The sequence below is a fragment of the Ursus americanus genome, chromosome X (assembly GCF_024610735.1).
Source record: "Ursus americanus isolate L20-20 chromosome X, mUrsAme1.1.p, whole genome shotgun sequence".
Classification (NCBI taxonomy): domain Eukaryota; kingdom Metazoa; phylum Chordata; class Mammalia; order Carnivora; family Ursidae; genus Ursus; species Ursus americanus.
In genome coordinates this window covers 3,833,503-3,857,714 of record NC_142164.1, presented here as the reverse complement: position 1 = coordinate 3,857,714, position 24,212 = coordinate 3,833,503, and the positions used below count along the sequence as shown (strand labels likewise).

Genomic DNA, 24,212 nt, shown 5'->3' with positions numbered 1-24,212 from the left:
CTGGCTCTCCTCCCGCCGCTGAGCTAAGCTCATTCAAACGCCCGTGACCCCAAGCCAGTGTGACAGGGCAAAGCCACTTCTATCTAAGGCCCTTACCAAGTGCTTCTTGTTTTCCATAAGGATTTCCACCTTGGGAAACCTGGGTCTCAGGCCAGCAGGCTTCCTTCCCATGGGGCCACCTCCCTGGGGACCCCGATTTTCACGCTTAATTCTTTTAAATCACTGGGTCCCTCCACTGCTGGCCGGGTAGCTCTCTACCGGAAACAGTCAGGGGAAGGCCGGCACTAGGTCTCCTCGGGACACAAACCCACCAGATTCAGAGTCATCACTGCCATACCGACCATCACCTGAAAGAAGGACAAAAGCCGTGAGCCCGCATTCCCCCAGCTTGTGCACAGCCTCTTCCCACCTCACTGACTCCGATTCCTCCGCTGCCACAGCACCTCCCCCCAAGTCAATCCCCAGTGGGCTTCTCCCCGACTGGCAAGACCTGCTTCCTTATGCCTCTCAGCTGCAAAGCCCAGACTGCACGTACAACACGTGATCTGTAGAAGGACAGTGACCGCCCTGAGCATGGGTTCTAGCCCGGCTCTTCATACGCGGGAGTCTTCGCAACACGGGGAAGCAGGCGCGCCTAGCCACCCAGATCTTACAGGGGAGGGAGCAGGCTCGCAGGTGAGGGACTTGCCAGCAGGTGGCAGAGCTGGACCCATGCCAGGGACCCTCCTTCTGGATGCTTGCACTACACGTAGCCCATATATGTACTATCTCCTGTAAGAAGTCTCGATTCTTTATCTGACTGCAGAAAATGCTTAAACTTTGTGTTTTTTAAAAACAAGGATGGAAGACTAGCATTAAAACAACTCATAACACCTAGAGAGATCTGCAGTTAATATTTCAAATTATTTGCCTCCTGGGCCTAGTGCTTGACATGTTTTTCTTCACATCCAGCCATTTCCGTTGGCATAATGTAGGAACGTACACAGCTACAGGAGTGTTCAAGGCCTCCCACCTCTGCCTTGGCACATAAGCAAATGGAGGCTGGCAGTCCCTGATCCAGTATTTTGAAATTCAAAAGGCTCCAAAACATCACAGAATGGAGAACAGATCAGGGGGTGGCAGGGATTAGGGCAGGTGGGGGGGTGACGGTGTGACTCTGAAAGGGCCCTGCGGTGACTGGTCTCTATCGGGGCCCTGGTGGTGGTCCCACGTGCCTATACCTACGAGCGTGATCAAACTGCGCAGAACTCCACACACAGGCCATTTGTCAGCCTCGAGCGCTCCCTTCTCCTCAGGGCAGAGTGCTCTTTCATGGAGGGAGGCTGTACCCCTAAGGGCCCAGGATTTTTGAGGGAAACCGCTCCGGGATGTTGGGAGGCAATGAACTCTGGTACTTCCTTCACCAACTGGAGTCCGGCGATGCGTACATTCATGGACTGTAACACACACGCCCCTCTGGGGGGGGGGTGTTGGTAACGGGAGGCTGCGGGTGTGGGGAGCAGGGACCATAATTTTGCTGTGAACCTAACACTGCTCTGAAAAATAAAGTCTATTTTTTTCAAGAGTGTGGGGGGTAGAAAATGAGGTTTGTTATGTTTCCACTTAGGGCTGAATCCTTGAGCTAAAGATCCCTGATTGGATATGAATGGTTATTTCCAAAACAACCAGCACTGGCTTTTTCAAAAGCACGGTCCACGCTGTCGGAGAGCAGCAGCAGACAGGACAGCACAGGGTCTTCTGTGTATCAGCAGGTCGGCAGAGAGGTCGCTTGTGAGGGCCCGGAGTCTGACGGTGTTGGCCCATCGGTGGGCCCTTCTGCTGTGCTGGGATGTGACCACTGTCAAGGGTAGGGGTAGGCCCCTCCTAGGCATCCCCTGCTGATGGGCTCATGTCAGCAGATCTCCAGACAGGTTTGAGCAATTCAACCTCGTCTTTCACCTCAACTCTTGAACCTCACAATCTCTATGATTGTGAGCTACAAGAATGTTACATGAAATGTGGACAGGGTGGCATTATCCATACAAGCCAAAAAGTGGAAACCACCCAAAAGTCTATTAGTTAATGAATTGGTAAAGAAGATGCTTTTGGAATTTATGAAAAGGGCTTAATTATCCCTAATGTAAAAGGAGTCCTTACAAGTCAACAAGAAAAGATACAGACTCCAGTTTAAAATTAAAAAAAAAAAGGGGGGGCAGCGAATGTGAACAGGCAATTCAACACAATATATTAGGAGGGTCTAGTAAGACCTAGAGGTAAAAAGTGTTCCACTTCTCTTGTGGTCAAAGAAATGCAAACATCGACAGGATAGCGTTTTACACCGATCAAATTTACAACGATTACAAAACTAGAATACCCAGGGAAGTTGAGACAGGAGCAAACAGTGGTAGGAGGGACGCCAGTACCACCTCAGGGGGATACCATTTCGCAGTGCACTTGAAGAGTCGCATCATTAAAACCTTATACTTCCTGTGACCCAGCAAGTCAACATCTAGGAATTTAACTGACGAACAATGATGGTTTTGTGTATTTGGCTATGAGGGGGTAACCAGCCAGAGGGAGAGACCTCTCAAAATAGGCACTGGTTAAAGAAATGATGGTATAACACAATAGTTTAGAGTCCTCTTTAATGACCAAGAAAGATATTCAGGTTACTACTGAATAAAAACTGGTTTTAAAAAAGTAGCATGGTCCCATTTTTATAAAAATAAATATTTACAAATGTAATATTATCTAGAGAAAAAGTACTGCAAGCATATACTCCAAAGTATTACTGGTGATTCTTCCCAGATAGTGAAACAATAAAGGAGTATTTTCATATAATTTGTAAGAAATGTTTAAAATACACCAGCCCCTATCTTCCCATAACTGGAGGGACAGCTCAAAGAAGCTATTCCATAGGTCGCTGGCAGAATCTTCATTTTCAAGGACGGTATGTTTTGTATCCCCACCTGCCTTCTGGGTTCACTACTACATACCGAAGAGACGAGAGTTGTCCTCTCTTGTTCTAGAAGTTCCCCCGTACAGCACAGCTCATACTGCCATTTGCTTTCAGTACAGAAGCCTATACATCCTGCCACAGCTCTAGGGACCCTTGCAACTGTAGTGACTGTCAGAGCGGCAGCTCCCCCACAGCTAGAAGAACCCCTACAGCTATAGTGACCACTGTACCTACAGGCAACGCTGGAACAGGAGGCATTACCCCGGTAAGAAGTCCTAAATACGCCCTGTCGTGAACACAGGTGTCAGATCCAGAGCGTCCTCAAACACAAGACGGCAATGCACGTACATGCACACACACGTCAGTCTTCAGTCCGCCACAGCCACGGTCCCAGGAAGCAGGGATGCAAGGCACGTATCTGCCCTCCTCTGACAACAGCACAGCCCACGGCTCACAGTGAGTGCCTGACACATCGGATTTGCCAAGGGCACGGAGAGCCGCAGAGCAGTGGGGAGATTCTATCTAGAACTGCGGCGGGGGGGGGGGGGGGAGGGGAGATGTTCAAGTATTTAAGGACTTTCGTAAGTATTTTAGTCTTCCAACAGCCACAGCTAGGACTGTTAGATTTTTTTTTTAATTTATTTTCATTATAAGAAGATGGGCAGCTGAAATGCAAAATAAAAAATAAAAAGCTAAAAATAAATAAAGAAGGAAAAGGACTTGCTTCAAATGACCCATGGATACAAAGTCAAGTCAAACTGAAAAAACTGTCCAGAAGATGGCCGCCTCAGCTAACCCCTGGGGATGCCTTCCCCAGTGTCCCAGAAAGTCTTGAAGGTGCGGATCTCCTCCATTCCCCCGCCTCCGTGATGAGAAAGCTCACCCTCCAGCCAGAACACTGTACAGCTACCGTCCCATGACCATCTTTGAGGAGAACCCTCCCAAGAATGGAAAGGCTGTGACCCTGGATACCGACAAGTATCAGTCAGTGGCCCATTCCTTTAGGCGCCCTCCCCAACCTGCTCTCCCCTCCCTCCCCAGTGGATTCCCTGGGTCAACTTATCAAGGGCTTTTGGACAACATGCCAGTGGGTGCTAATGACAACCCCCCTCCACTCCAGATCCTTCACCAACTCCGAACAGATGCAAGGAGCCAGAGGAAGATCAAGCAAAGCATTTGCTTCACAAAGAGGCTAGACAAGTACAGCGGCTCCATCAAGGTCAGGGCTTCCTTAGAGGACCTGGCCTGCGGCCAAATGGAAGCTTCCTGTTTGTCCTCTCCCTTCTCATGAAATCCCCTCGGAGCTTACCTGGGGGAAACCTAGGTTTACAGACCAGATCACAGAGTTTACGGCCTCTAAGAGTGCACTTACTCGGCCAGAGGGCCCTTTGGGGTCCAGGAGAAAGCATTTCATGCCATGACCCCATCACAGACGTGGCCTAGAGGGTCATCAGAGCCCATCAGGTGTGTCTGGGAGGCATGAATGAGAGGGTCTGTTCCATTTTAGTCCCCCTCATTTCAGCGAACACTTGTTGGGGTGCCAGGGATACGTAGGAAAAAGGCGCCTGCTTTTGGGAAGCCAAATCCAGCCGGAGTGAAAGTGTGTGATTCGGTCCAGTACACGCTAGCCTGCGCCCGCAGGATGACGGAGAGTCCAGGAAGAGAACGAAGGCAGGCCGGGGCTGTCGCACCCAAGGGCCATCCTGGGCCAGGCCGAAGATGGCCACAGAGTGGAGAAGCCTCCGGAGTGGAGGTGATCTTTGAGGCGTCTCTTAAGGGACGGGGAGCTCAGCCCTCTCCGGGAAATGAGCGGAAATTCATCTGGTGGAAGAACGGCATTTTAGACAGAGAAACAGCACGCGTGAAGGCACAGGCTGTTTGCAGATTTGCAGATGAAAGGAACCTGGGGCTCCGTGGCAGACAGAGAGCTCAGCAGGCTAAGGGGCTTGAAATTATCCTGTAGGCGGTGGGGAGCCATTAAAGAGGCTTGATTTTTGGCTTCTTTAAAAATGTTTCCCTATATTTAATTAAGAAAAATTTCAAACATACTAAAAAGTTGAAAACATCGTACAGTGAACACTCCTATCCACCCTGAGTTCTACAGCATTTGGCACTATGTGCTTTATCACGTGTCCGTCCATCCATCCATCCCTCCATCCATTCACCAGTTTCTCTTATTTTCATGCTGCATTTCAAAGGCAGTCGCAGACATCCGTTCACGCCGCCCCTAAACGTATTATGACCTCTGGTTCCATATTTGCTTAGGATGCCCTTTATTAAGGTAAAATTTACATATGGTAAAATACATAAATCTTATGTGTATCATTTGATAAGTTTTGGCAGATGCAGACCCCTGTGAGACCCGTACCTCCACCAAAATATACAACAGCACCGTCGCCCCAGAAAGTTCTCTTATGTCCCTGCCCAACTGATCCCTGTCCACATCCCAACCCCGACAGCCATGATCTCGTTTCTAACTTTATAGATCAGTTTTGCAAATATTAGAACCTCATATGATTGGTTTCATATAGTATGCACTCTTTTCATTGACTTCTTTCACTCGGCATAACGTTTTTGACATTTACCCATGTTTTTATATCGGTAATTCATTCTGTCATATGCATATATAAATACATCACAATTTGTCTATTCATTCTGCTGCTGGTACTCGGGCTGTTCCCACTTTTTGTTTTTGTTTTGCTGTTATAAATAAAGCTGCTATGAATATTCTTTTTAAGTGTTTTTTGGACAGAAGCTCTCCTTTCTCTGGAATAGGAGTGAGACTGCTGAGTCACTGGGCAGATCTATGTTCAGTATTTTAAGAAGCTTTCCATTCCTACCAACAATGTAGGAGAGTTTCAGTTAACCCACATCTGCACCGACATTTGGTATTGTCAGTCTTTCTAATTTTAGCCACTCTGGTGGGTGTGTTGTGGTAGTTCATCGTGGATTTAATTTGCATTTCCCCAGTGAATAATGATTTTGAACATCTCCATATAATATCCTTCTATATAAAGTGTCTGTTCAAATCTTTTGCTTGTTTTTTTAACTGAGCTGTTTGTCTTTTCATTATTACATAACAGTTTTGAACAGAGGACTGACAAAAGCAGTTTCATGTTCCTGAGGGTTCTCTCTGGCAGCTGTGTGGAGGACAAACTGGAGCCACGAGGCCAGTTAAGAGGTTAAGGTAACGACCCAAGAGGGGAGGGGATGTGGGCCGGAGTGGGAGGGGAAGCAAAGAGAAGATTCCAAATTCAAATAATACTAGGGGAGTGGACTTCTGGTATGACAGAGTGAGGTCAACAAATCCTCTCCTCAAAAAGCAACTATAACCCCAGACATTCAGAGGCAGCCATGTCAGGAAACAGATTTAGTTCCAGCGAGAAGAGCTGGAGTCTGTGGCCTCATCGCCCAGGGTTGATCCTAATCCCCCTGCCCCCAAGGTCTTCCAGCAGCTAGTGTGACTGGGGAGGGGCAGACACGCCACAAAAGCCAGCAACTGCCCTGCAGCTGCCAGAGGGACCCGTGAGACTTGGAGCACTGTCAGCTAAATGTGGCAATCTCAGTAGCAAGTAAACAGGGAGAGTCAGTGGCTCCTTCAGCCTGAGCAAGCCACCTCGCCAGGGATTTAATGGGTGGGGGGGGTAAGACAACCACAGGGGGGCTTAATAAACTCTCCACAGAGCCTTGCTTGCCCTGAAGCTGACCACATGCCCAGCAGAGACAGTCTGGTATTGGCTCAAGGCCAGCCATAGAATTCAATGGAGTAGAAGGAGCCCAGGAACAAAACCTTACCCTTATGGTCAACTGATTTTCACCAAGGAATCAAGGCAATTCAGTGGGGAAAGGATAATCTAATTAGCAAATTGTGCCACAATTGGATATCCACATGCAAAAGAATAAAGTTGGACCCCTATCTCACACCATATACAGATTAACTCAAAATGGAGTAGCAAAGACCTACATGTACAAGCTAAAACTATAACATTTTTAGAAGACAGAGGAAAAAAATCTCCATGACCTTGATTGTTCTTAAACACAAAAGCATGATTCATAAAACAAAAAATTGATACTGACCTTTATTAAGAAATAAATATTCAACAAACAACCTATTAAGAAAAGGAAAAGATAGCCATAGACTGCAAGAAGATATTTTCAAAATCATGTACCTGATAAAGAACTTGTACCCCGATTATATAAAGAACTCGTAAAGGCAAAAAACACGATTTTAAAAAATTTTTTTAAATGGGCAAAAAATCTGAATGGACTTAACCAAAGAAGAATATAAAGTAAGAATATAAAAAGACGTTCAAAATCACTTCTCATTAGGGAAATACAAATGAAAAAAAAAAAAAACTGGGCTGCCTGGATGGCTCAGTCGGTTAAGCACCTGCCTTCTGCTCAGGTCATGACCCCAGGGTCCTGGAATCCAGCCCCCCATTGGGCTCCCTCTCAGCAGGGACCCTGCTTCTCCCTCTCTTCCTTGCTTGTGCATACATGTGTGCTCTAATAAATAAAATCTTTAAAAAATGAAAAAACGATGAGATACCCCTACCTACCTATTAGAATGTCCCAAATCCAAAAGAGCTGACAATTCCAATTGCTGATGAGGATGTGGAGCAACAGGAACTCTCATTCACTGTTCATGGGAACGCAAACGGGCACATCCACTTTAGAAGTCAGCTGGGCAGTTTACCGCCAAGTTAAACAGACTTACCATACGACCCAGTAATCATACACACAGTTCCAAGTGAACTGAAAACTTATGTCCACACAAAAACCTGTGTTTATAACTGTTTATAGCAGCTTTATGCATAATCATCAAAAACTGATGCAACCAGGATGTCCTTTGACAGGTAAGCAGCTAACCAAAAGTGTTCCATCCAGACAATGGAACACTATTCAATGCTAAAAGGAAATATACTATCAAGTCATGAAAAAACATGGAAGAATCTTCAATGCATTATTCCTAACAGTCCATCTACAAAGGCTACACGCTGCATGGTTCCAATTACAGGACATTAAGGAAAAGGCAACACTATGCAGACGGTACACAGATTAGTGGCTACACTAACAGAAAACAGATTAGAGCTGAGGAAGGGAGAATGGCTGACTACCACACGGACTTACAGAAGAACGTTTACGGTGACAGGAAAGTTCTGGATGGTACTTGGTGGTGGACACATGACCAAATGCATCTGTAAAAACCCACACAGCTGTACATCAGAAAGAGTGAACTTTAATGTACGTAAGCAAAAGAACGAAACAAAACATCGACTAGGCAGGCGGGAGATCCCCGGACGGGATGCAGGCTGTGACAACTGAATCTAACTGCCTGAAAACCACAGCAGCTGACCCAAGCAACCATGAAAAAGGCTATCTTGACTGGAAACTGTCAGAGAAAGACCAAAGAATTTAAACATAAACCCTGTACTCTTGATGGTAAAGTTGTTCCTCATAGAGGTATGAGCTGATATCAGAACTGAGCAAATATGCAAATCATCAACGAATGGTAGGTTTCTCCCTGTCAGAGAGGAAAGTTACAGAGAGGCAAGAAAGCTTTGGGCACTGGATCACAGTTGGAGAGTAGGTATGAACCCATGTTTAGGTTAATATAAATGCTGATGAATAGAGAAATAATCACAAAGGCACGCGTATACACGGTTTGGTAGACAGGAGGCAGAAAGGGTACAGAAGTAGCGACACCCCACTACGTGACGAACACACTCAACATTCAGATCTTTGCGTCTAACATCGATCACTTCCAGTGAGGAAGAGAATGGTATACTGAACAGGATACCCAAGGCAACCTTCCCGGCAGGCAACAGTATTTAGGAAGAAGCGAATGAAACCACGAAAGTGGGAGAGTGCCAGGAGGAGCCGGAAGAAAGGAATGTGAAGCAGCAGATGGTCATCGAAGTCAAATACTGCAGAGGTCACACGGGACAAAGAGCCATGACCATCAAGAAGTCACTGGGGACCAAAGAGCAACTCAGGAGTGGGAATTGAGGCTTGCATACACTAAAGTGTAGACCCAGAGGAGACAATGAGGAGTAGAAACTGGCCTCAAGTTTCTCAGTCGGCGAAAGTGCTAGGGAACGGAGGCAGCTGGCAGGACCTGTTGACAAGAGACTGCTCCTGTCACCTATAAGCAAAATATGGGGCTCCTGCAAGGCCGACAGAAATATTTTCTTGAGAAAAAAACTATATAACAGATAACATATTCTTATAGAAACAAACTCCAAAACTCTAGTTGAGTCTAGTTTATATGCCTAAGACCCAAAGTTGGAAAATATGTTAATTAGGATCTTTTTTTATGCTGACCATCATCACGTATTGAAATAGGAGGTTTTATCTTCGCTCATGGCATTAGCATGTCTGCATAGAGGAGAATGTCTGAGAATTTCATCATGTGCTCACCATGACCATGTGTGACCAGGCTCACACTTGTATTTTTCGCCGGGACCCCCTTTATTTTCTTTTAATGACGGTCATAACGACAGAGGATATAACTTAAGCTAACAATTGATTATGCTTTAGAAGAGAAGTTCAAATATGAGCCTAATTAAAGAATTTCCCAACACCTCTTTCTTGCTAAAACATGTACTGGTAATAAGAAAGCCCCCGAAGTGCCATTCAGCCTTCCATCCGTGCACGCGCTCCCACTCGCTACCGCTGCCCGCATCTCACCATCTGGAAATACCATTTGTCACCCAGGAGTAATTGGCCAATTTGCTGGGTTTGCCCTTTAAATGTTCCATGTTCTCCTGACACCTGTGAGTTTCGTTTAGCAGCTTTTAGAACTTTTTACTCAAGATGACATTGTCTGGAAAGATGTTTTGAAGGACAGATGTGACTATATAGTATCCTTTAATCTGAAGAGAACACCATTCCACGGGAAAGGCACATGGTCCCTGCAAGAAGGCAGCAAATGCTAATGCCACAGTCAGGACCATAGGGAGTGTAGCAGGGTTAAACCAGACACACTCGTAACTCGTTCATGCATGACCACGATAAGTCACAACCACAACCTGTCACAACAGGTTGCCATCACACCAGTCACAACCATAACACCTCAGCATCAAAACTACAAGTTACAACCACAACATACCATCAAAACAGGGAACCACCATAAGTAACACAAATTCCAATCATAACTTATTTTGCAAATAAATCTGGCTGATTCTCTTCATATTAGGACCAGATCTTGATGTATATTAGGATAAAAGGTTTACATCTTTGGTAGTTTGGAGGGGGTAGGGCATGCATGAGGGGGTTTCCTTGAGGTGAAGAAACAGTTCCGTACTGGCATCCTGATTGGTCATGGTTACTGAAATCTACACACACAATGAAATTTCATATACCCACATGTGTGCACATGGACACAAGAGCACATGCAAGAGCTGAATCAGGTCTGCATGTAACTTAAACCCAGTCTGTACCAATGCCAGCTTCCTGGCTTTGACAACATACTATGGTTATGTAAGGTCAGTGGGGACCTTCAGTGCATGCCGGGTGAAGAGCACACAGAAATTCTCCTGAATTATTTTTATAACTTCTTGCGAGTTTTAAACTGATTTTTTAAAAGATTTTTAAGTAATCTAATCTCTATCCCCAACGTGGGGCTTGAACTCACCACCCCGAGATCAAGAGTCGCACGCTCTACAGACTGAGCCAGCCAGGAGCCCCGAGTTTTAAACTATTTTAAAGTAAAAAGATATTTTAAAAGATGTCAAACTTGCTATGGGTCTCCTTTTTTGTTGTTGTTGTTGCTAATTCTTTCTTATTTATTTATTTTGATGTAAAGTTCGATGATTCATTAGTTGTGTATAACACCCAGTGCACCATGCAATACGTGCCCTCCTTACTACCCATCACCGGTCTATCCCATTCCCCCGCCCCCCTCCCCTCTGAAGCCCTCAGTTTGTTTCTCAGAGTCCATAGTCTCTCATGCTTCATTCCCCCTTCTGATTACCCCCCCTTTCTTTATCCCTTTCTTCCCCTTCTATCCCTTTCTTATGTTCTATAGATGAGAGAAACCATATGATAACTGTCTTTCTCTGCTTGACTTATTTCACTTAGCATTATCTCCTCCAATGCCATCCATGTTGCTGCAAATGTTGGGAAATCCTAAAATATGTTTGTCGTGATAAGCTTTGCTCTTCCCAACCCAAGGGTGACAGGATCCCCAGGTTGGGGACAGGAGTTGATCCCAGTCACTGGTGCTGCCTGGGCAAGCGGCTCTGGCTCGGGATGGAGATATTAACCATGCTGCACCTTGCCTTGGGAGCACCAGCGGGAACGTGTGGCTTTTCCAAATTGGCTCATAAACCCCCCTCCCCTTTGAGCTGCACAGCCCACATGATTCCAAATGAGCCCTCCAAGTTGTAAGCAGGATGTCTGGAAACTACTTCTTATATCCCAGAGGCTGAGTAAGAACAGCTCAATTAATCTGGTTGCCACGTAATCACATTTGTAACAAGATTAAGGTGTTTAGACAAATTAGTGCTCCTAATTTTACCTTTGTCAGGTTTGTATTCACCACCGCCTAATATGTCTTCAAGATCCTTGTCTGAGAAACCTGGAGAAAACAAAATATACCAGTCGATACCAAAACACATTTTTCAGGGACAAAAATCTTGAGTTAGTGTTGCCCAACACCCCCAGAAACTGACTGCTGGTTAAGAATGTCCTTGATGAACATGGTAGGCAAAACTCTAACAGGGCCCTAAGATTCCCCCCCACTCGAGTACACACCCATCACTTGGAGCATGACTGGGACCATGAACAAGGGGGCTATTCCCCCTGCGATTAGGTTATATTAGGTGCCAAAAGCAAAGAGATGTTGTGGATGTAAATTAAGGTCCCAAATAAGTTTGAATCAGAAAGGAGATTATCCTCAGTGGGCTTGACTCAAGCAGGCAAGCAGGGTGAGGCCTTCCTGAGCTCAGACACTAGAAGCAACAGAGGTCAGTCTTCCTCTTCCAGCTCTCCCGTCTCTGTATTTCTCCATCAGTTCTAGTCCTGCAAGGAAAGGAACTGTGCCAACCACCACACAAACTTGGAAGAGAACACAAGCTCAGAGGAGACCAGGCCCTGACATTGTAATGGCAGCTTGGAAGGCCCCAAGAAAACTCGGCTTAGCTGTTCCTGAACCCCTCGCTCACCAAAGGAAACTGTGAGTTCATAAATGGCTGCTGCCTTAACTCGCTAAGCTTGTGATCATTTGTTCCGAGGCAACAGAAAAGTAATACAAGGAAACGGAAAAACTGGCTTCTGGCTTAAGCATGAGTACACAACTTTCACGTTTTGTGTGAGGAAATGGAAAGCAGGCTGAAAGCATTTCCGCCACGTTTTTGAGTCAACCGTACTAATCTGGAGTGCGCTCGAGGGACCGTTTCGATTCTGAGTTCTATCAGCGACTTTGTGCCATGGAAGACCACTTTTCCTAGAAAGAATCAATGATGGTCCAACTAGGGTTATGGCGAATTGAGTATTTGGAAGATGTTTTCTTGAAAATGAATGAAATGAGGCTGTCGCTTCAAAGAAAACCACTGGCAGGATCTGTTGCCAATGGTAAGGTTTCAAACACAACTTAGAATTTTGAAAAACCTATATCCACCACTGTGAGCTGAGCAGCCTCCCAATACTTAAGACTTGATCTAAGGAGATGGGGGTGACATTAACAAATGTAAGTCTGGGGTACTGCATAATGAAACACGGCATTATTTGGAAGTTCAAAAGACCCCAGGACACCAGTATTTCCAAATGACCAATGCACAATATACAAAACCACGAATGGATAAAAATTCCATTGAAAGTCCAAGCAAGTCCCAAGGGTTTAATGGAATCAAGTGTGAAAAGTTCATTGATACGGTTTCACATTCCACACTATACTGAAATGGTACGAGACTGCCATCAGCCGAGTTTGGGTGTCTTAACAGAGAAGAATATCTACAATGATCTAAAAAGTCAATTAAAATATTCCTCCCTTTTTCAACTGCATATTTATATGAGGCCAGATTTCCTTCATACACTTCAGCCATCACAATACATTACAACTGAATCTGGAAACAGCGAGTCTAACTCTTCTGCTTAGACATACAAATGCACAAAAAATGTACACAGAAACAAAAGCCTTTGAAATCCTCAATGATTTGGGGGAGTTCAGAGACCAAAACATTTGTGAACTACTATTTAGGGTTCTCCTAGGCCTTACAATGCTCCCAGCTCTGCCGGGCCCGGGGGACTCTGCGGGCTGCTGTCGTGAATGAGTGACAACCCGTTCAGGGAGCCGCCGTGCTGGCCAGGACTTCCGGCCAGCTCTGACTTACCTCCTCCTCCTGCACTCGGTTTCCTGCGGCCATCGTCTCGATCGTTTCGGTCATCCAGGGCATCAGCCAAGTTAAAATCATCATCTGCAGTGGGCCCCAAAACATACAAGAGAAAGTCAATTGGTTAAGGCACAGGTAGCTCTTTGGACAAGTGCCCCAAAGACAGCTCCACGGTACCCTTCTTTACTGCCCTCCTCAGAGCAGCCATATTACCTGCAGGCTTTGCTGGAGCTCTGGTTGTCCCTGGCCTCTTGGTTGTGGTGGTGCCACGGTCCCATCTCTCTGAAAGGGGAGGGAGGGCAGCAAGGAGAGCACATTTAGTAACAAAATACAGCAGCCACTTCATGGCTCAGGGATGTCACATCATGAGTATGGTGCCCCTCTTAGTCCTTGAGGCCCCTCGAAGGCCTCTGACAACCCCTTTGAGGATGACAAAGAAATGCAGAAGGTTTAAATGAGATGAGTTCCATTCACTTTTCTTCGGATGACTGGTGGTAAGGCAGACACGGTCCCACAAATGACGTGAAGATTAATGGAGCGAGGTGTTCCGCCTAGATCTGCTGGATAGGACCCCATGGCCCAGAGGGTTCCAGAGCTTGAGCATGACCCTTGGGAGCTTCAGGCCTTGGTTTCCACCACTATCAACCTGGCACCATAACCATAAATCATACTGCCCAGGGATGGACTGAGGTTACACTCCCAGTAGAGTACGGGAGTGTCTTATAAACTGAAAGTAGTAGAATACCAACAAGATAGTTCATTTAAGTGTGGTCACTCCTCTAAGTATTAGGTTTTCCAGCTCAACCAGATTCTTCTAAAAATACAGATTCCTGTCACAACAATTACATAGCATGACATGCATGAGTTTTCCAATAGTTTCTTTTCTTGAGCTTCAAGAATGTGCCATAAAGTGTTCTATGACTGGAGGTAGCAAAAGGGAAAGGAAATTTAAGGGAGAAGAAAGGCAAAGACAGTACTGTATACGGCAAACGCTGAGAAAAGAAACGCAATATTTGTGGGGGGAAAAACTTCAGTGAGTTTTACGGATCAATAATGTAATCCTCAAATAGTCCAGGTAATTTACAATGAATTACCTGTCTTTTCTGGATAAGGTTTTGGGGTTGTCTGTGGATCAAAGAAATATAAGTCTGAATCTTCTGGAAAGAGTATAAAAAATACAGTAAGACATGACCTGACATTTTTCACTAGGTATAAAGGGAGAATGTTACATCATGATAAAGGGTCAATCCACCAAGAACACAGAACAATCCTAACCAAACAACAGTGTCAAAACACACAGAGAGAAAACTGATAGAGCTAAAGCAGAGAGCAACGAATCCACAATTACAGTTGGGACTTCCGTGCTCCAGCGTCAGGAACTGACAACTACTAGAATGAAAATCATCAACGATAGAGAAGAACTAAACACCACAATCAACTGAACAGGATGTAAGTGGCATAATGGGATGCTCTGCTCAGTCACAGCAGGATAAGTAATTGTTTAAGCATGCAGGGAACATTCACCAACAGAGATTACATCCTGAACCAGAAAACCAACATCAACAAATTTGAAGTTTTAAAATGTGAGACAGGAATCCATCAAAATCCTAGAGAAGAACAAAGGCAGCAACCTCTGTGACCTCGGCCACAGCAACTTCTTGCTAGACACATCTCCAAAGGCAAGGGAAACAGAGGCAAAAATGAACTATTGGGACTTCATCAAGATAAAAAGCTTCTGCACAGCCAAGGAAACAGTGGATAAAAACCAAAAGACAACCAGGAGAATGGGAGAAGATATTTGCAAATGACATATCAGATAAAGCGCTGGTATCCAAGATCTATAAAGAACTTCTCAAACTCAACACCCAAAAATAAATAATCAAGAAATGGGCAGAAGACATGAACAGACATTTCTCCAAAGAAGAAAGACAAATGGCCAACAGACACGTGAAAAAATGTTCAACATCACTCAGCATCAGGGAAATACAAATCAAAACTACAATGAACTACCACCTTACACCAGTCAGAATGGCTAAAATTAACAAGTCAGGAAACAACAGATGCTGGCGATGATGCAGAGAAAGGGGAGCACTCTTACGCTATTGGTGGGAATGCAAGCTGGTGCGGACACTCTGGAAAACAGTATGGAGCTTCTTCAGTAAGTTAAAAATAGAACTACCCTACAACCTAGCAAATGCACTACTAGGGATTTACCTGAAGGATACAAATGTAGTGATACGAAGGGGTACCTATGCCCCAATGTTTATAGCAGCAATGTCCACAATAGCAAACTACGGAAAGAGCCCAGATATCCATCAACTGATGAATGGATAAAGAAGATGTGGTATATGTACAGAATGGAATGTTACTCGGCAAAAAGTATGAAATCTTACCATTTACAACAACATGGATGGAACTGGAGGATATTATGCTGAGTGAAATAATTCGGAGAAAGACAATTATATGGTTTCACTCATACATGGAATTTAAGAAACATAGAGGAAGGGAGGGAAAAATAAGATGAAATCAGAGAAGGAGACAAACCATAAGAGACTCTTGACTAAGGAAACAAAGTGAGGGTTGCTGGAGGTGAGGAGGGTGGGGGGATGGGGTAACTGGGTGAAGGGCATTAAGGAGGGCACGTGATGTAATGAGCACTAGGTATTATATATGACTGATGAATCACTGAACTCTACCCCTGAAACTAATGATACACTATATGTTAACTAACTGAATTTAAATAAGTTAAAAAAGAAGGAAAAAGTATTGAAATTATCTAGAGTGGTATCTTTGACCATAATGGAATCAAACTAGGAACAAACAAAAACACCAAGCGAAAACAAGAAAATCTCTAGATACTTAGAAATAAACAACGCACTTCTAAGTAAAACAAGGGTCAAAGAGAAAGTGTCAAAGGAAATTTTTAAAATAAATAGAACTATATGAAAATGAAAAAAACACTGCCAAAATATGTGGGATGTAGCACATGTGGGGGGGAGGGAGAGAGGGAGAAGCAGACTCCCCACCAAGCAGGGAGCCCAGTGCAGGGCTCCATCCCAGGACCCTGGGATCATGACCTGAGCCAAAGGCAGATGCTCAAACAACTGAGCCAGCCAGACACCCCAATAATCCAAGTTCTTAACTCACAATACTAGAAAATGAAGAGCTAGATACTAGGAAAACAAACCCAAAGCAAGCAGATAGAAGGAAATAAGAGCAGAAATCAGTGAAATTGAAAATAGAAAATATATATCAATGAAGTAGCTTGTTCTTTGAAAAGTCAATAAAATGAGTATACCTCTAGCCTTACTAACAAACATAAAAGGGGAAAAGACAAGATACTATTATAAGGAATGAAACCAGGTACATCATTACAGAGTCTGTAGGTTTTAGAAGGGTAATTTTTTTTAAAAATGCCAGGGACTTAGCTCATATATTCGATAACTGAGAAAAAATGGACTAATTTCTCAAAACCCACAAACTACCACAACTCAACTCAGTCCTGTATGTTCACGTACTGGAAAACGAACAATGTTAGCATGACAATACTACCTAGAGTGATCTAGATTCAAGGCAATCCCTACCAAAATCCTAATAACCTTTTGTTTTTCAGAAATAGGAAAACCCATTCTAAAATTCATATGGAATATCTCAAGAGGCTCTAAACAGTCAAAATAATCTTAAAGAAGAACACAGTTGGGAGGCTCGTCCTTCAAAACTTACTACAGAGCCACAGTAATCAAAACAGTGTGGTACTGGCAGAAGAACAGACACATGGGCCAATGGAATAGAACAGAGAGCCCAGAAAGAAACACTTGCATATATGGTCAATAGATTCTTGACAAGGGCACCAAGAAGCTGGTTAAAACACGCTGAAAAATGAAGTTAGACTGTTACCTTACAACGTATATAAAATTCAAATGAATCAAAGACCTAAACACAAGAACTAAAACTATAAAACTCTTAGGGAAAAAAAAAACTTAGGGGAAAGTCTTCATGATATTGGATTTGGTGATGATTTTTTGTTTATGAACCAAAAGCACAGGCAACAAAATAAATAAGATAAATTGGCCTTCATCAAAATGAAAAGCTTTTGTGCAAAACTTTTGGACACTATCAAGAGACTGAAAAGACAATGCTCAGAATGAGTGAATATATTTATAAATCATAGATCTGATAAGAGATCAAGATCCAGAATACAACTCAACAATGAAGAACCAAGCAATGAGATTTAAAAGTGGGCAAAGGACTTGAAGAGACTGCTCTTCAAAGAAGATATACAAATAGCCAATAAGAACATGAAAAGATGCCAGGCGTCACTAGTTGTTAGGGAAATGCAAATTGAATCCACAGTGAGATACCATTTCACAATCATTAGGATGGCTGCCACCAAAAGAAAAATGAAAACAAGTGTCGGAGAGGATGTGAAGAAACCAGAACCTGTTGCATTGGCCGTGGGAACATAAAATGCTACAGCTGCCGTGAAAAACGGATTGGCAGTTCCTCGAAGTTAAATATAGAATTACCAAATGATCCTGCAGTTCTGCTGCTAGGTATACACTCCAGAGAATTGAAAGCAGGGACTCAAACAGGTACTCGCGTGCCAATGTTCACAGCAGCACTATCCACAACCATTAAAAGGAAGAAACAACCCAAATGTTCGTCAACAGATACAACAAAATGTGGTATACATACAATGGAATATGATGCCACCATATAAAGGAATGAAATTCTGACTTATGCTACAACATGGATAAACTTTGGAAACTTATACTAAGTGAAAGAAGTCAGACGCAGAGGGACAAATATTATAGGATTCCACTTATATGAGGTACCCCAAAGGGGCAGATTCGTAGAGACAGAAAGTAAAATAGAGATTACTAGGGGATGAGGGTAGAGAAAAATGGGGAGTTACTGTTTAATGGGTAAAGACTTTCTGCTCGGGATGATGAGAAAATTCTGGAAATGAATAGTGGTGATGGTTGCACAACACTGGGAATATACTTAATGCCAAGGATGTGTACATTTAAAATGATTAAAATGGTAAGTTCTATGTACATTTACCACAATAAAAGTTATTCAACCTAGATGAAACCTGCAATCTGAATATTCCTATAACCATGAGCAATTTTTTAATGTAAAAGCTCCCCAAAACAGAAATATCCAGGCTTTGATGGTTTCACTGGTGAACTCTACCAAACATTTAAAAGACAATTCACACCAATTTTACATAATCTCTTCCAGAAAATAGAAAGGAGGGATATTTCCCAACTCATTTTATGAGGCCAGTACTAACCTGGTAACAGAAAAAGACCATATAATAAATAACTATAGACCAATGTCTCTCATGAACTAATACATAAAATCCTCAACAAAATATTAGCAAACTGAATAGAACGTATACAAAGAATTACATACCATGAACAAATGGGATTTATTCTAGTTATGCAAAGCTGAATCAACATTTGAATAACCATGTAACCCACCATATCAGCAGGCTATGGAAGAAAAATCATAATCACATTGACATGGAAAAATCCAATACTCATTTAGGAAAAAAGAATCAGCAAATTAGGAATAAAGGATAACTGCCTCAACTTCATAAAGAGAATCTAGAAAACACCCGTAGCTATCATCAGATTTAATGGTGAAAGACTGAATGCTCTCTCCCTAAGTTTGGAAACAGGGCACAGATACTGCTCTAATTTAATGTAGTACTAGAAGTGCCAACATTGTGACAAAAAATAAAAGATACAGAATGGAAAGAAAGAAAGAAACCTATCCCTATTTGTAGATGACAGGATCATGTACATAGAAAATTCCAAGGAAGCTACAAAAAAAAAATTCCTAGAATTCAGTAAGTGAGTTTTGTAGAACCAATGAGTTCAGCAAGGTCTCAGGATATAGCATTAACAATATCAAAATCAATCATACAGGAACTGAATACCGAAAGTTACAAGAAGATAAGGAGCAAAATCAAGACCTAAATAACCGGAGACATACTGTGTTCATGCATTGGAAGACTCAGAATTAAAGATGTTGGGGCGCCTGGGTGGCGCAGTCGTTAAGCGTCTACCTTCGGCTCAGGGCGTGATCCCGGGGTCCTGGGATCGAGCCCCACATCAGGCTCTTCTGCTATGAGCCTGCTTCTTCCTCTCCCACTCCCCCTGTGTTCCCTCTCTCGCTCGCTCTCTCTGTCAAATAAATAAATAAAATCTTGGGAAAAAATAAATAAAGATGTTAACTCTCCACAAACTGACCTATCCAAATCCACCAGGTCCTTGACAAACTTATTCTAAAATCCGTACAGAAAGCCACAGGCCCCAGAAGAGCTAAAACAATCCTGACAAAGAATAAAGTGGGAGGAATCACTCTCCCCGGTATTGAACACTTACTTATAGTTACAGTAATCAAGACATCAGCAGGGAGGCAGACACACAGATCAATGGAACAGAATCAAGAACCCAAAAAGACCTGCCCAAATAAGCTCAAGAGATTTTGATAAAGGTGTAAAGGCAAGATGGAGGAAGGATGGTCTTTTCCACAAAGGATGAACATTCACCTATCTCAACTAAGGGTGTCCATTGGTGGAGCAACGGGATATCCACAGGCAAAAATAATGAACCACAACCTAAGCTTCCCGCCTTATCCAAAAATGAGCTCAAAATGAACAACTTTGTCTCAAATGTCAAGTGTAAATTTACAAAACTTTCAGAAAACAGAAGAGAATCCTCAGGACTGAGGGCTTGGTGAAGAGTGCATAGGCTTGCTAGCAAAGCCATGATCCATAAAAGAAAAAAAAGACAAGCCAGACCTCATCAAAATTATAATACTTCCTTTTGTGAAAGACCGTGTTAAGAAGATGAAAGACAAGCTACAGAGCAGGAGAAAATCCTTACGAAACACATATATGACTAAGGACTGTGTCCAGAACACATGGAGACCTCTTAAAATTCAGAGTAAAAAAATAGACAATCCAATTAGAAAATGGGCAAAGGACATGAAGAGACATCTCCCTGAAGAGTTTATACAGATAGCCAATAAGCACATACAATTAGAGAAATGCAAATTAAAATCAGAATGAGATATCACAGCTATCAGAATGACTGCTCCAAGTACCAACAAGGATGTGGAGAAACTGGATCACTCATATACCCCTGGTGGGAATGTAAAATGGTATACGACCACTCTGGGAAACAGGCTGGCAACATCCTTTAAGAACTAAACCTACAACTATCATATGACCCAGCAATTAACACTCCCGGGCATTTACCCCAGAGAATGGAAAACTCATGCTTATACAAAAACCTGCATATAAATGTTTATAACCAAAAACTGGAAAAGACCAGATGACCTTCATAAACAAACTGTGGTATATCTACATCATGGAATACTATTTGGCAAGGCAAAGCAACAAACTATTGATACTTGCAAAAACTTGGGTAGATTTCAAGGGAATTATGCTGAGTGGAAAAGAAAACCAATCCCCAAACATTACACAGTATATGATTCCATTTACACAACATTTTCTAAATTGCCAGATTCTACAGATGAACAGATTACGGGGTGGGGACCAGAAAGGGGGGAAAAGAGGGGAAGGTAATGGTGTTCATAAAAGGGCAGCAAGAGGGATCTTTATGATGATGTAAATGTTCTCCATGTGGACTATCATGGTGGATACATGTATCTACCCAGGTGACAGAGCTACATAGAAGTGAAAACACACACATACATGTGAGTATAAGTTAAACTGGGAAAATCTGAATAGGATCACTAGATTTTGTATCAATATCGATATCCCGCTTGTGACATTATACTATAATTTTGCAGGATGTTACCACTGGGGAAAGTGGATATAGGGTACATGGGATCTCTCCATAGTATTTCTTACACCTTCATGAGTTCACAATTACCTCAAAACAAATAGTTAAAAAAAATAGTTAAAGATTGATTTGAACATCAAGGTCATTTTTGATATCAAAAAAAGGTCTGACACATAAACGGCTGGTCTTCAGGGGCTCAGGAATGTCTGTTTTTAAAATTTTTTTATTTATTTGAGAGAGACAAAGTGAGCCAGAGAGAGAGAGAGCGAGTGCACGCACAAGTGGGTGGGAGAGGCAGAGGGAGAAGCAGACTCCCCACTAAGCAAGGAGCCCAACAAGAGGCTCCATCCCAGGACCCCGGGATCACGACCTGAGTTGAAGGCAGATGCCGAACCAACTGAGCCACCCAGGCACCCCCCCACCGCCAAGAATGTTGATTATTGATCTTAAAAACTAAGGAGCAAAGCAGGCAGAAGAAGGGCAGTAAGAACATCTAGGAATGAGGTGGGATACACAAGTGAAGTTTGCAGACAACTAAAGCTTATTCTTTCCTGATCCCAATGGTTGGTGGCACACTGAAAATCCGAACAACATAGCTCTCTGCCTCTTTGAGATGAGGGTATATCAAATACAATTTTTCTAGAGACCCTGTGGCCACTATTTTTCTGTTCTCACACTGTGCTTATCTCTTAAAGAGCAGAATCCCATTTTCTTCTTTCTAGATTATTAGATCTAATCTTCCATGGGCTAGGCAAACTGCCAAGCAGGCCAGGAATGACTACAAGCCAAAGCTTACAATTTTGGTTTTGAGGTACTGTGATTACTCTTCTGCACAGGTTGACCTGTGGATCAGGAGAAGCCTTTGCCAAGGCTTTTTTGGCCAAGGTGCACCACCTGACACTAAACTCCCCTTGGGGGTCATCAAGACCTCCCCTGTGCAAACACTTGTAATGGCAGCACGCTGGAGAGGAAAAGCCAGGACCCCAGGCTCCAGTCCTGTCACTCTGCTAGCTTGCAGCAGACCCCTGGACTAGTCCTTTTCATCCGAACAATGAGGGGAGGACATGACCATGAAGGTTTTTCCAGTTCTGACACCTGGAGATCTTCCTCACGTAAAGATGGCTTTAATGTTTAAGTTCATTACAAAGGTAATATATGCTCAATATAAAAATAATCCAAAGGTATAGAATTGAAAGAAATTCAAATATTAGAGTTGACCTCAGATCTATTCTCCGAGGTGACTACGGAGTCTTTTCAGATATGCATGCTAGCATGCGTGTGCGTGCCTCACGTACACGTATTTGGTAGAAGCTGATTCATACCACATACATTCTGATCTGTGACTTGACTCTCTTCATGTCAGTTCCAGAGATCTATCTTGGTTTTGCATTGGCTGTACAGCATGAATGCTTAGAACTGTATTTCCCTGTGGGGCTTCCGTGTTTCATTCGGGGCTGATATAAAACACAAGAGAGCTGCACGCGCGCAGAAGTGCACCTAGCGGGAAAATGCTTTGAAGAGCTGCTCAAAGATTTTATCAAATCACCCTCCCGAAAGGTAGAACTAATTTACAGGACTGCCTACAGGAGTGAAATTGTGAAGGTAAAGCTTGATACAACAGCAGACATACAAATGACCTTCCTGCTTGTCCTGGCCCCACAAATACGTGCTCACTGCACATTCATCATGAGGAAATCATGGATTTAACAGAAAATGGATTGAGGCCACATAAGTAGCACCTGGACAGTAGTTCTCAAAGAGTATTCCGTGAATCCCTGGGGGGTCTGTGAGGTCATAACTTTTTATAATCTTCCTCAGATGTTCTTTGCCCTCTTAAAAGGGCTGACATTTGCACTGTGGTGCAAACGCTGTGGTGTATACACTGACCGACCCTGGGCGTGAACCAGGACAGTAGCAGCAACGGTATGAGAATGCATCCGGTTGTGCACTATAGAACAGCCGCTGAAAGAGAATGCCAGTTTCACTTAATGTCCTAGATGGTAGGTGGCATCTTAAGACAGCTGTGAAGATGCCTGCTCTCCCCCTTGTGTACACAGCCTGTATAATCCCAGCCCCTGGAGTGTGGGAGGAACCACGTCATTTCTAAGATCAGGCAGAAGTGAAGGGATTTTTGCAGATATAATTAGGATGCCAATCAGTAGGAATGAATTACTCAAAAGGGAGAATATTCTGCGTGATTCAGACACCATCAGGTGCTAAGCCCTTGAAAAGAGGGCTTTAGGCCTTCCCTGAGCCGACATTAAAGGCAGCCGACGCGCATTTTCTAGCAGGCCCTGAAGAGGTGGCCACGGTTCTGTAGCTGCACAGAAATGAATTCTGCCAACACAGCCGAGCCTGTGACTAGGTTACATCACACAGGGAAAAGGGACTGTGCAGATGTGATGAAGCTAAGGACCTTGAGATGAAAAGATTATCCTGGAATTTTCAGGCAAGCCCAAGGTAATTATAAAGGGGAAGAGATGGGCAGAAGAGTCAGAGGAGATGTGATGAGGGAAGCAGTGGTGAGAGTGAGGGAGAAATCCGAAGAGACTACTTTGCTGGCTTTGAGGATGGAGGAAGGGGCCACTAGCCAAGGAATCTGGCCTTCAAAAGCAGGAAAAACCAAGGAAGCAGATTTCTCCCTAGAGCCTCCCAAAGGAACACAGCCCTGCCAGTACCTTTCATTTTGATCCAACAAAACCCAAATCATATTTCTGACCTCCAGAACCGGAAGGTAATACATTTGGACTGTTTTAAGCCAGCACACTGCGGTAATTTGCTACAGCAGCAATAAGAAACTATAAATGCTGGTACTAGGATTAAGGTACTGCTGAAATAAATACCTAGATACGTGGAAGTGGCTTTGGAATCATGTAATAGACAAAGGCTGGAAGGATTTTGAGGAGCGCGACAGAAAAAGCCTGGATTGCCTTCAACAGACGGTTAGCAGAAATATGGATGTTAACAACTAGTGACAGCTAAAGAGGATTCAGGAAGAAGTCAAGAACATGGTAGAAAAAACCTACAGCACACTAGAGAGTCCTTACATCATCATGAAGTCTGTGGATGGACATATGGATGTTAAAGGCTTTGCCAGTCGGGTCTCAGATGGAATGT

General features: G+C 43.5%; 1 protein-coding gene across 3 annotated transcripts in view; it reads right to left on the bottom strand.

The window, feature by feature from the left end:
- CD99L2 (CD99 molecule like 2) overlaps positions 1-24,212 on the bottom strand; it is a 105,685-nt gene that overhangs the window by 8,632 nt on the left and 72,841 nt on the right. For all 3 annotated transcript variants that reach the window (XM_045805113.2, XM_045805115.2, XM_045805114.2), the window contains 4 exons: positions 13,486-13,554; positions 13,273-13,356; positions 11,460-11,519; positions 312-347 (listed from right to left, as the gene is read on the bottom strand). In XM_045805113.2, the coding sequence (XP_045661069.1) occupies positions 312-347; positions 11,460-11,519; positions 13,273-13,356; positions 13,486-13,554 (249 nt within the window). The remainder of the gene's footprint in view (positions 1-311; positions 348-11,459; positions 11,520-13,272; positions 13,357-13,485; positions 13,555-24,212) is intronic.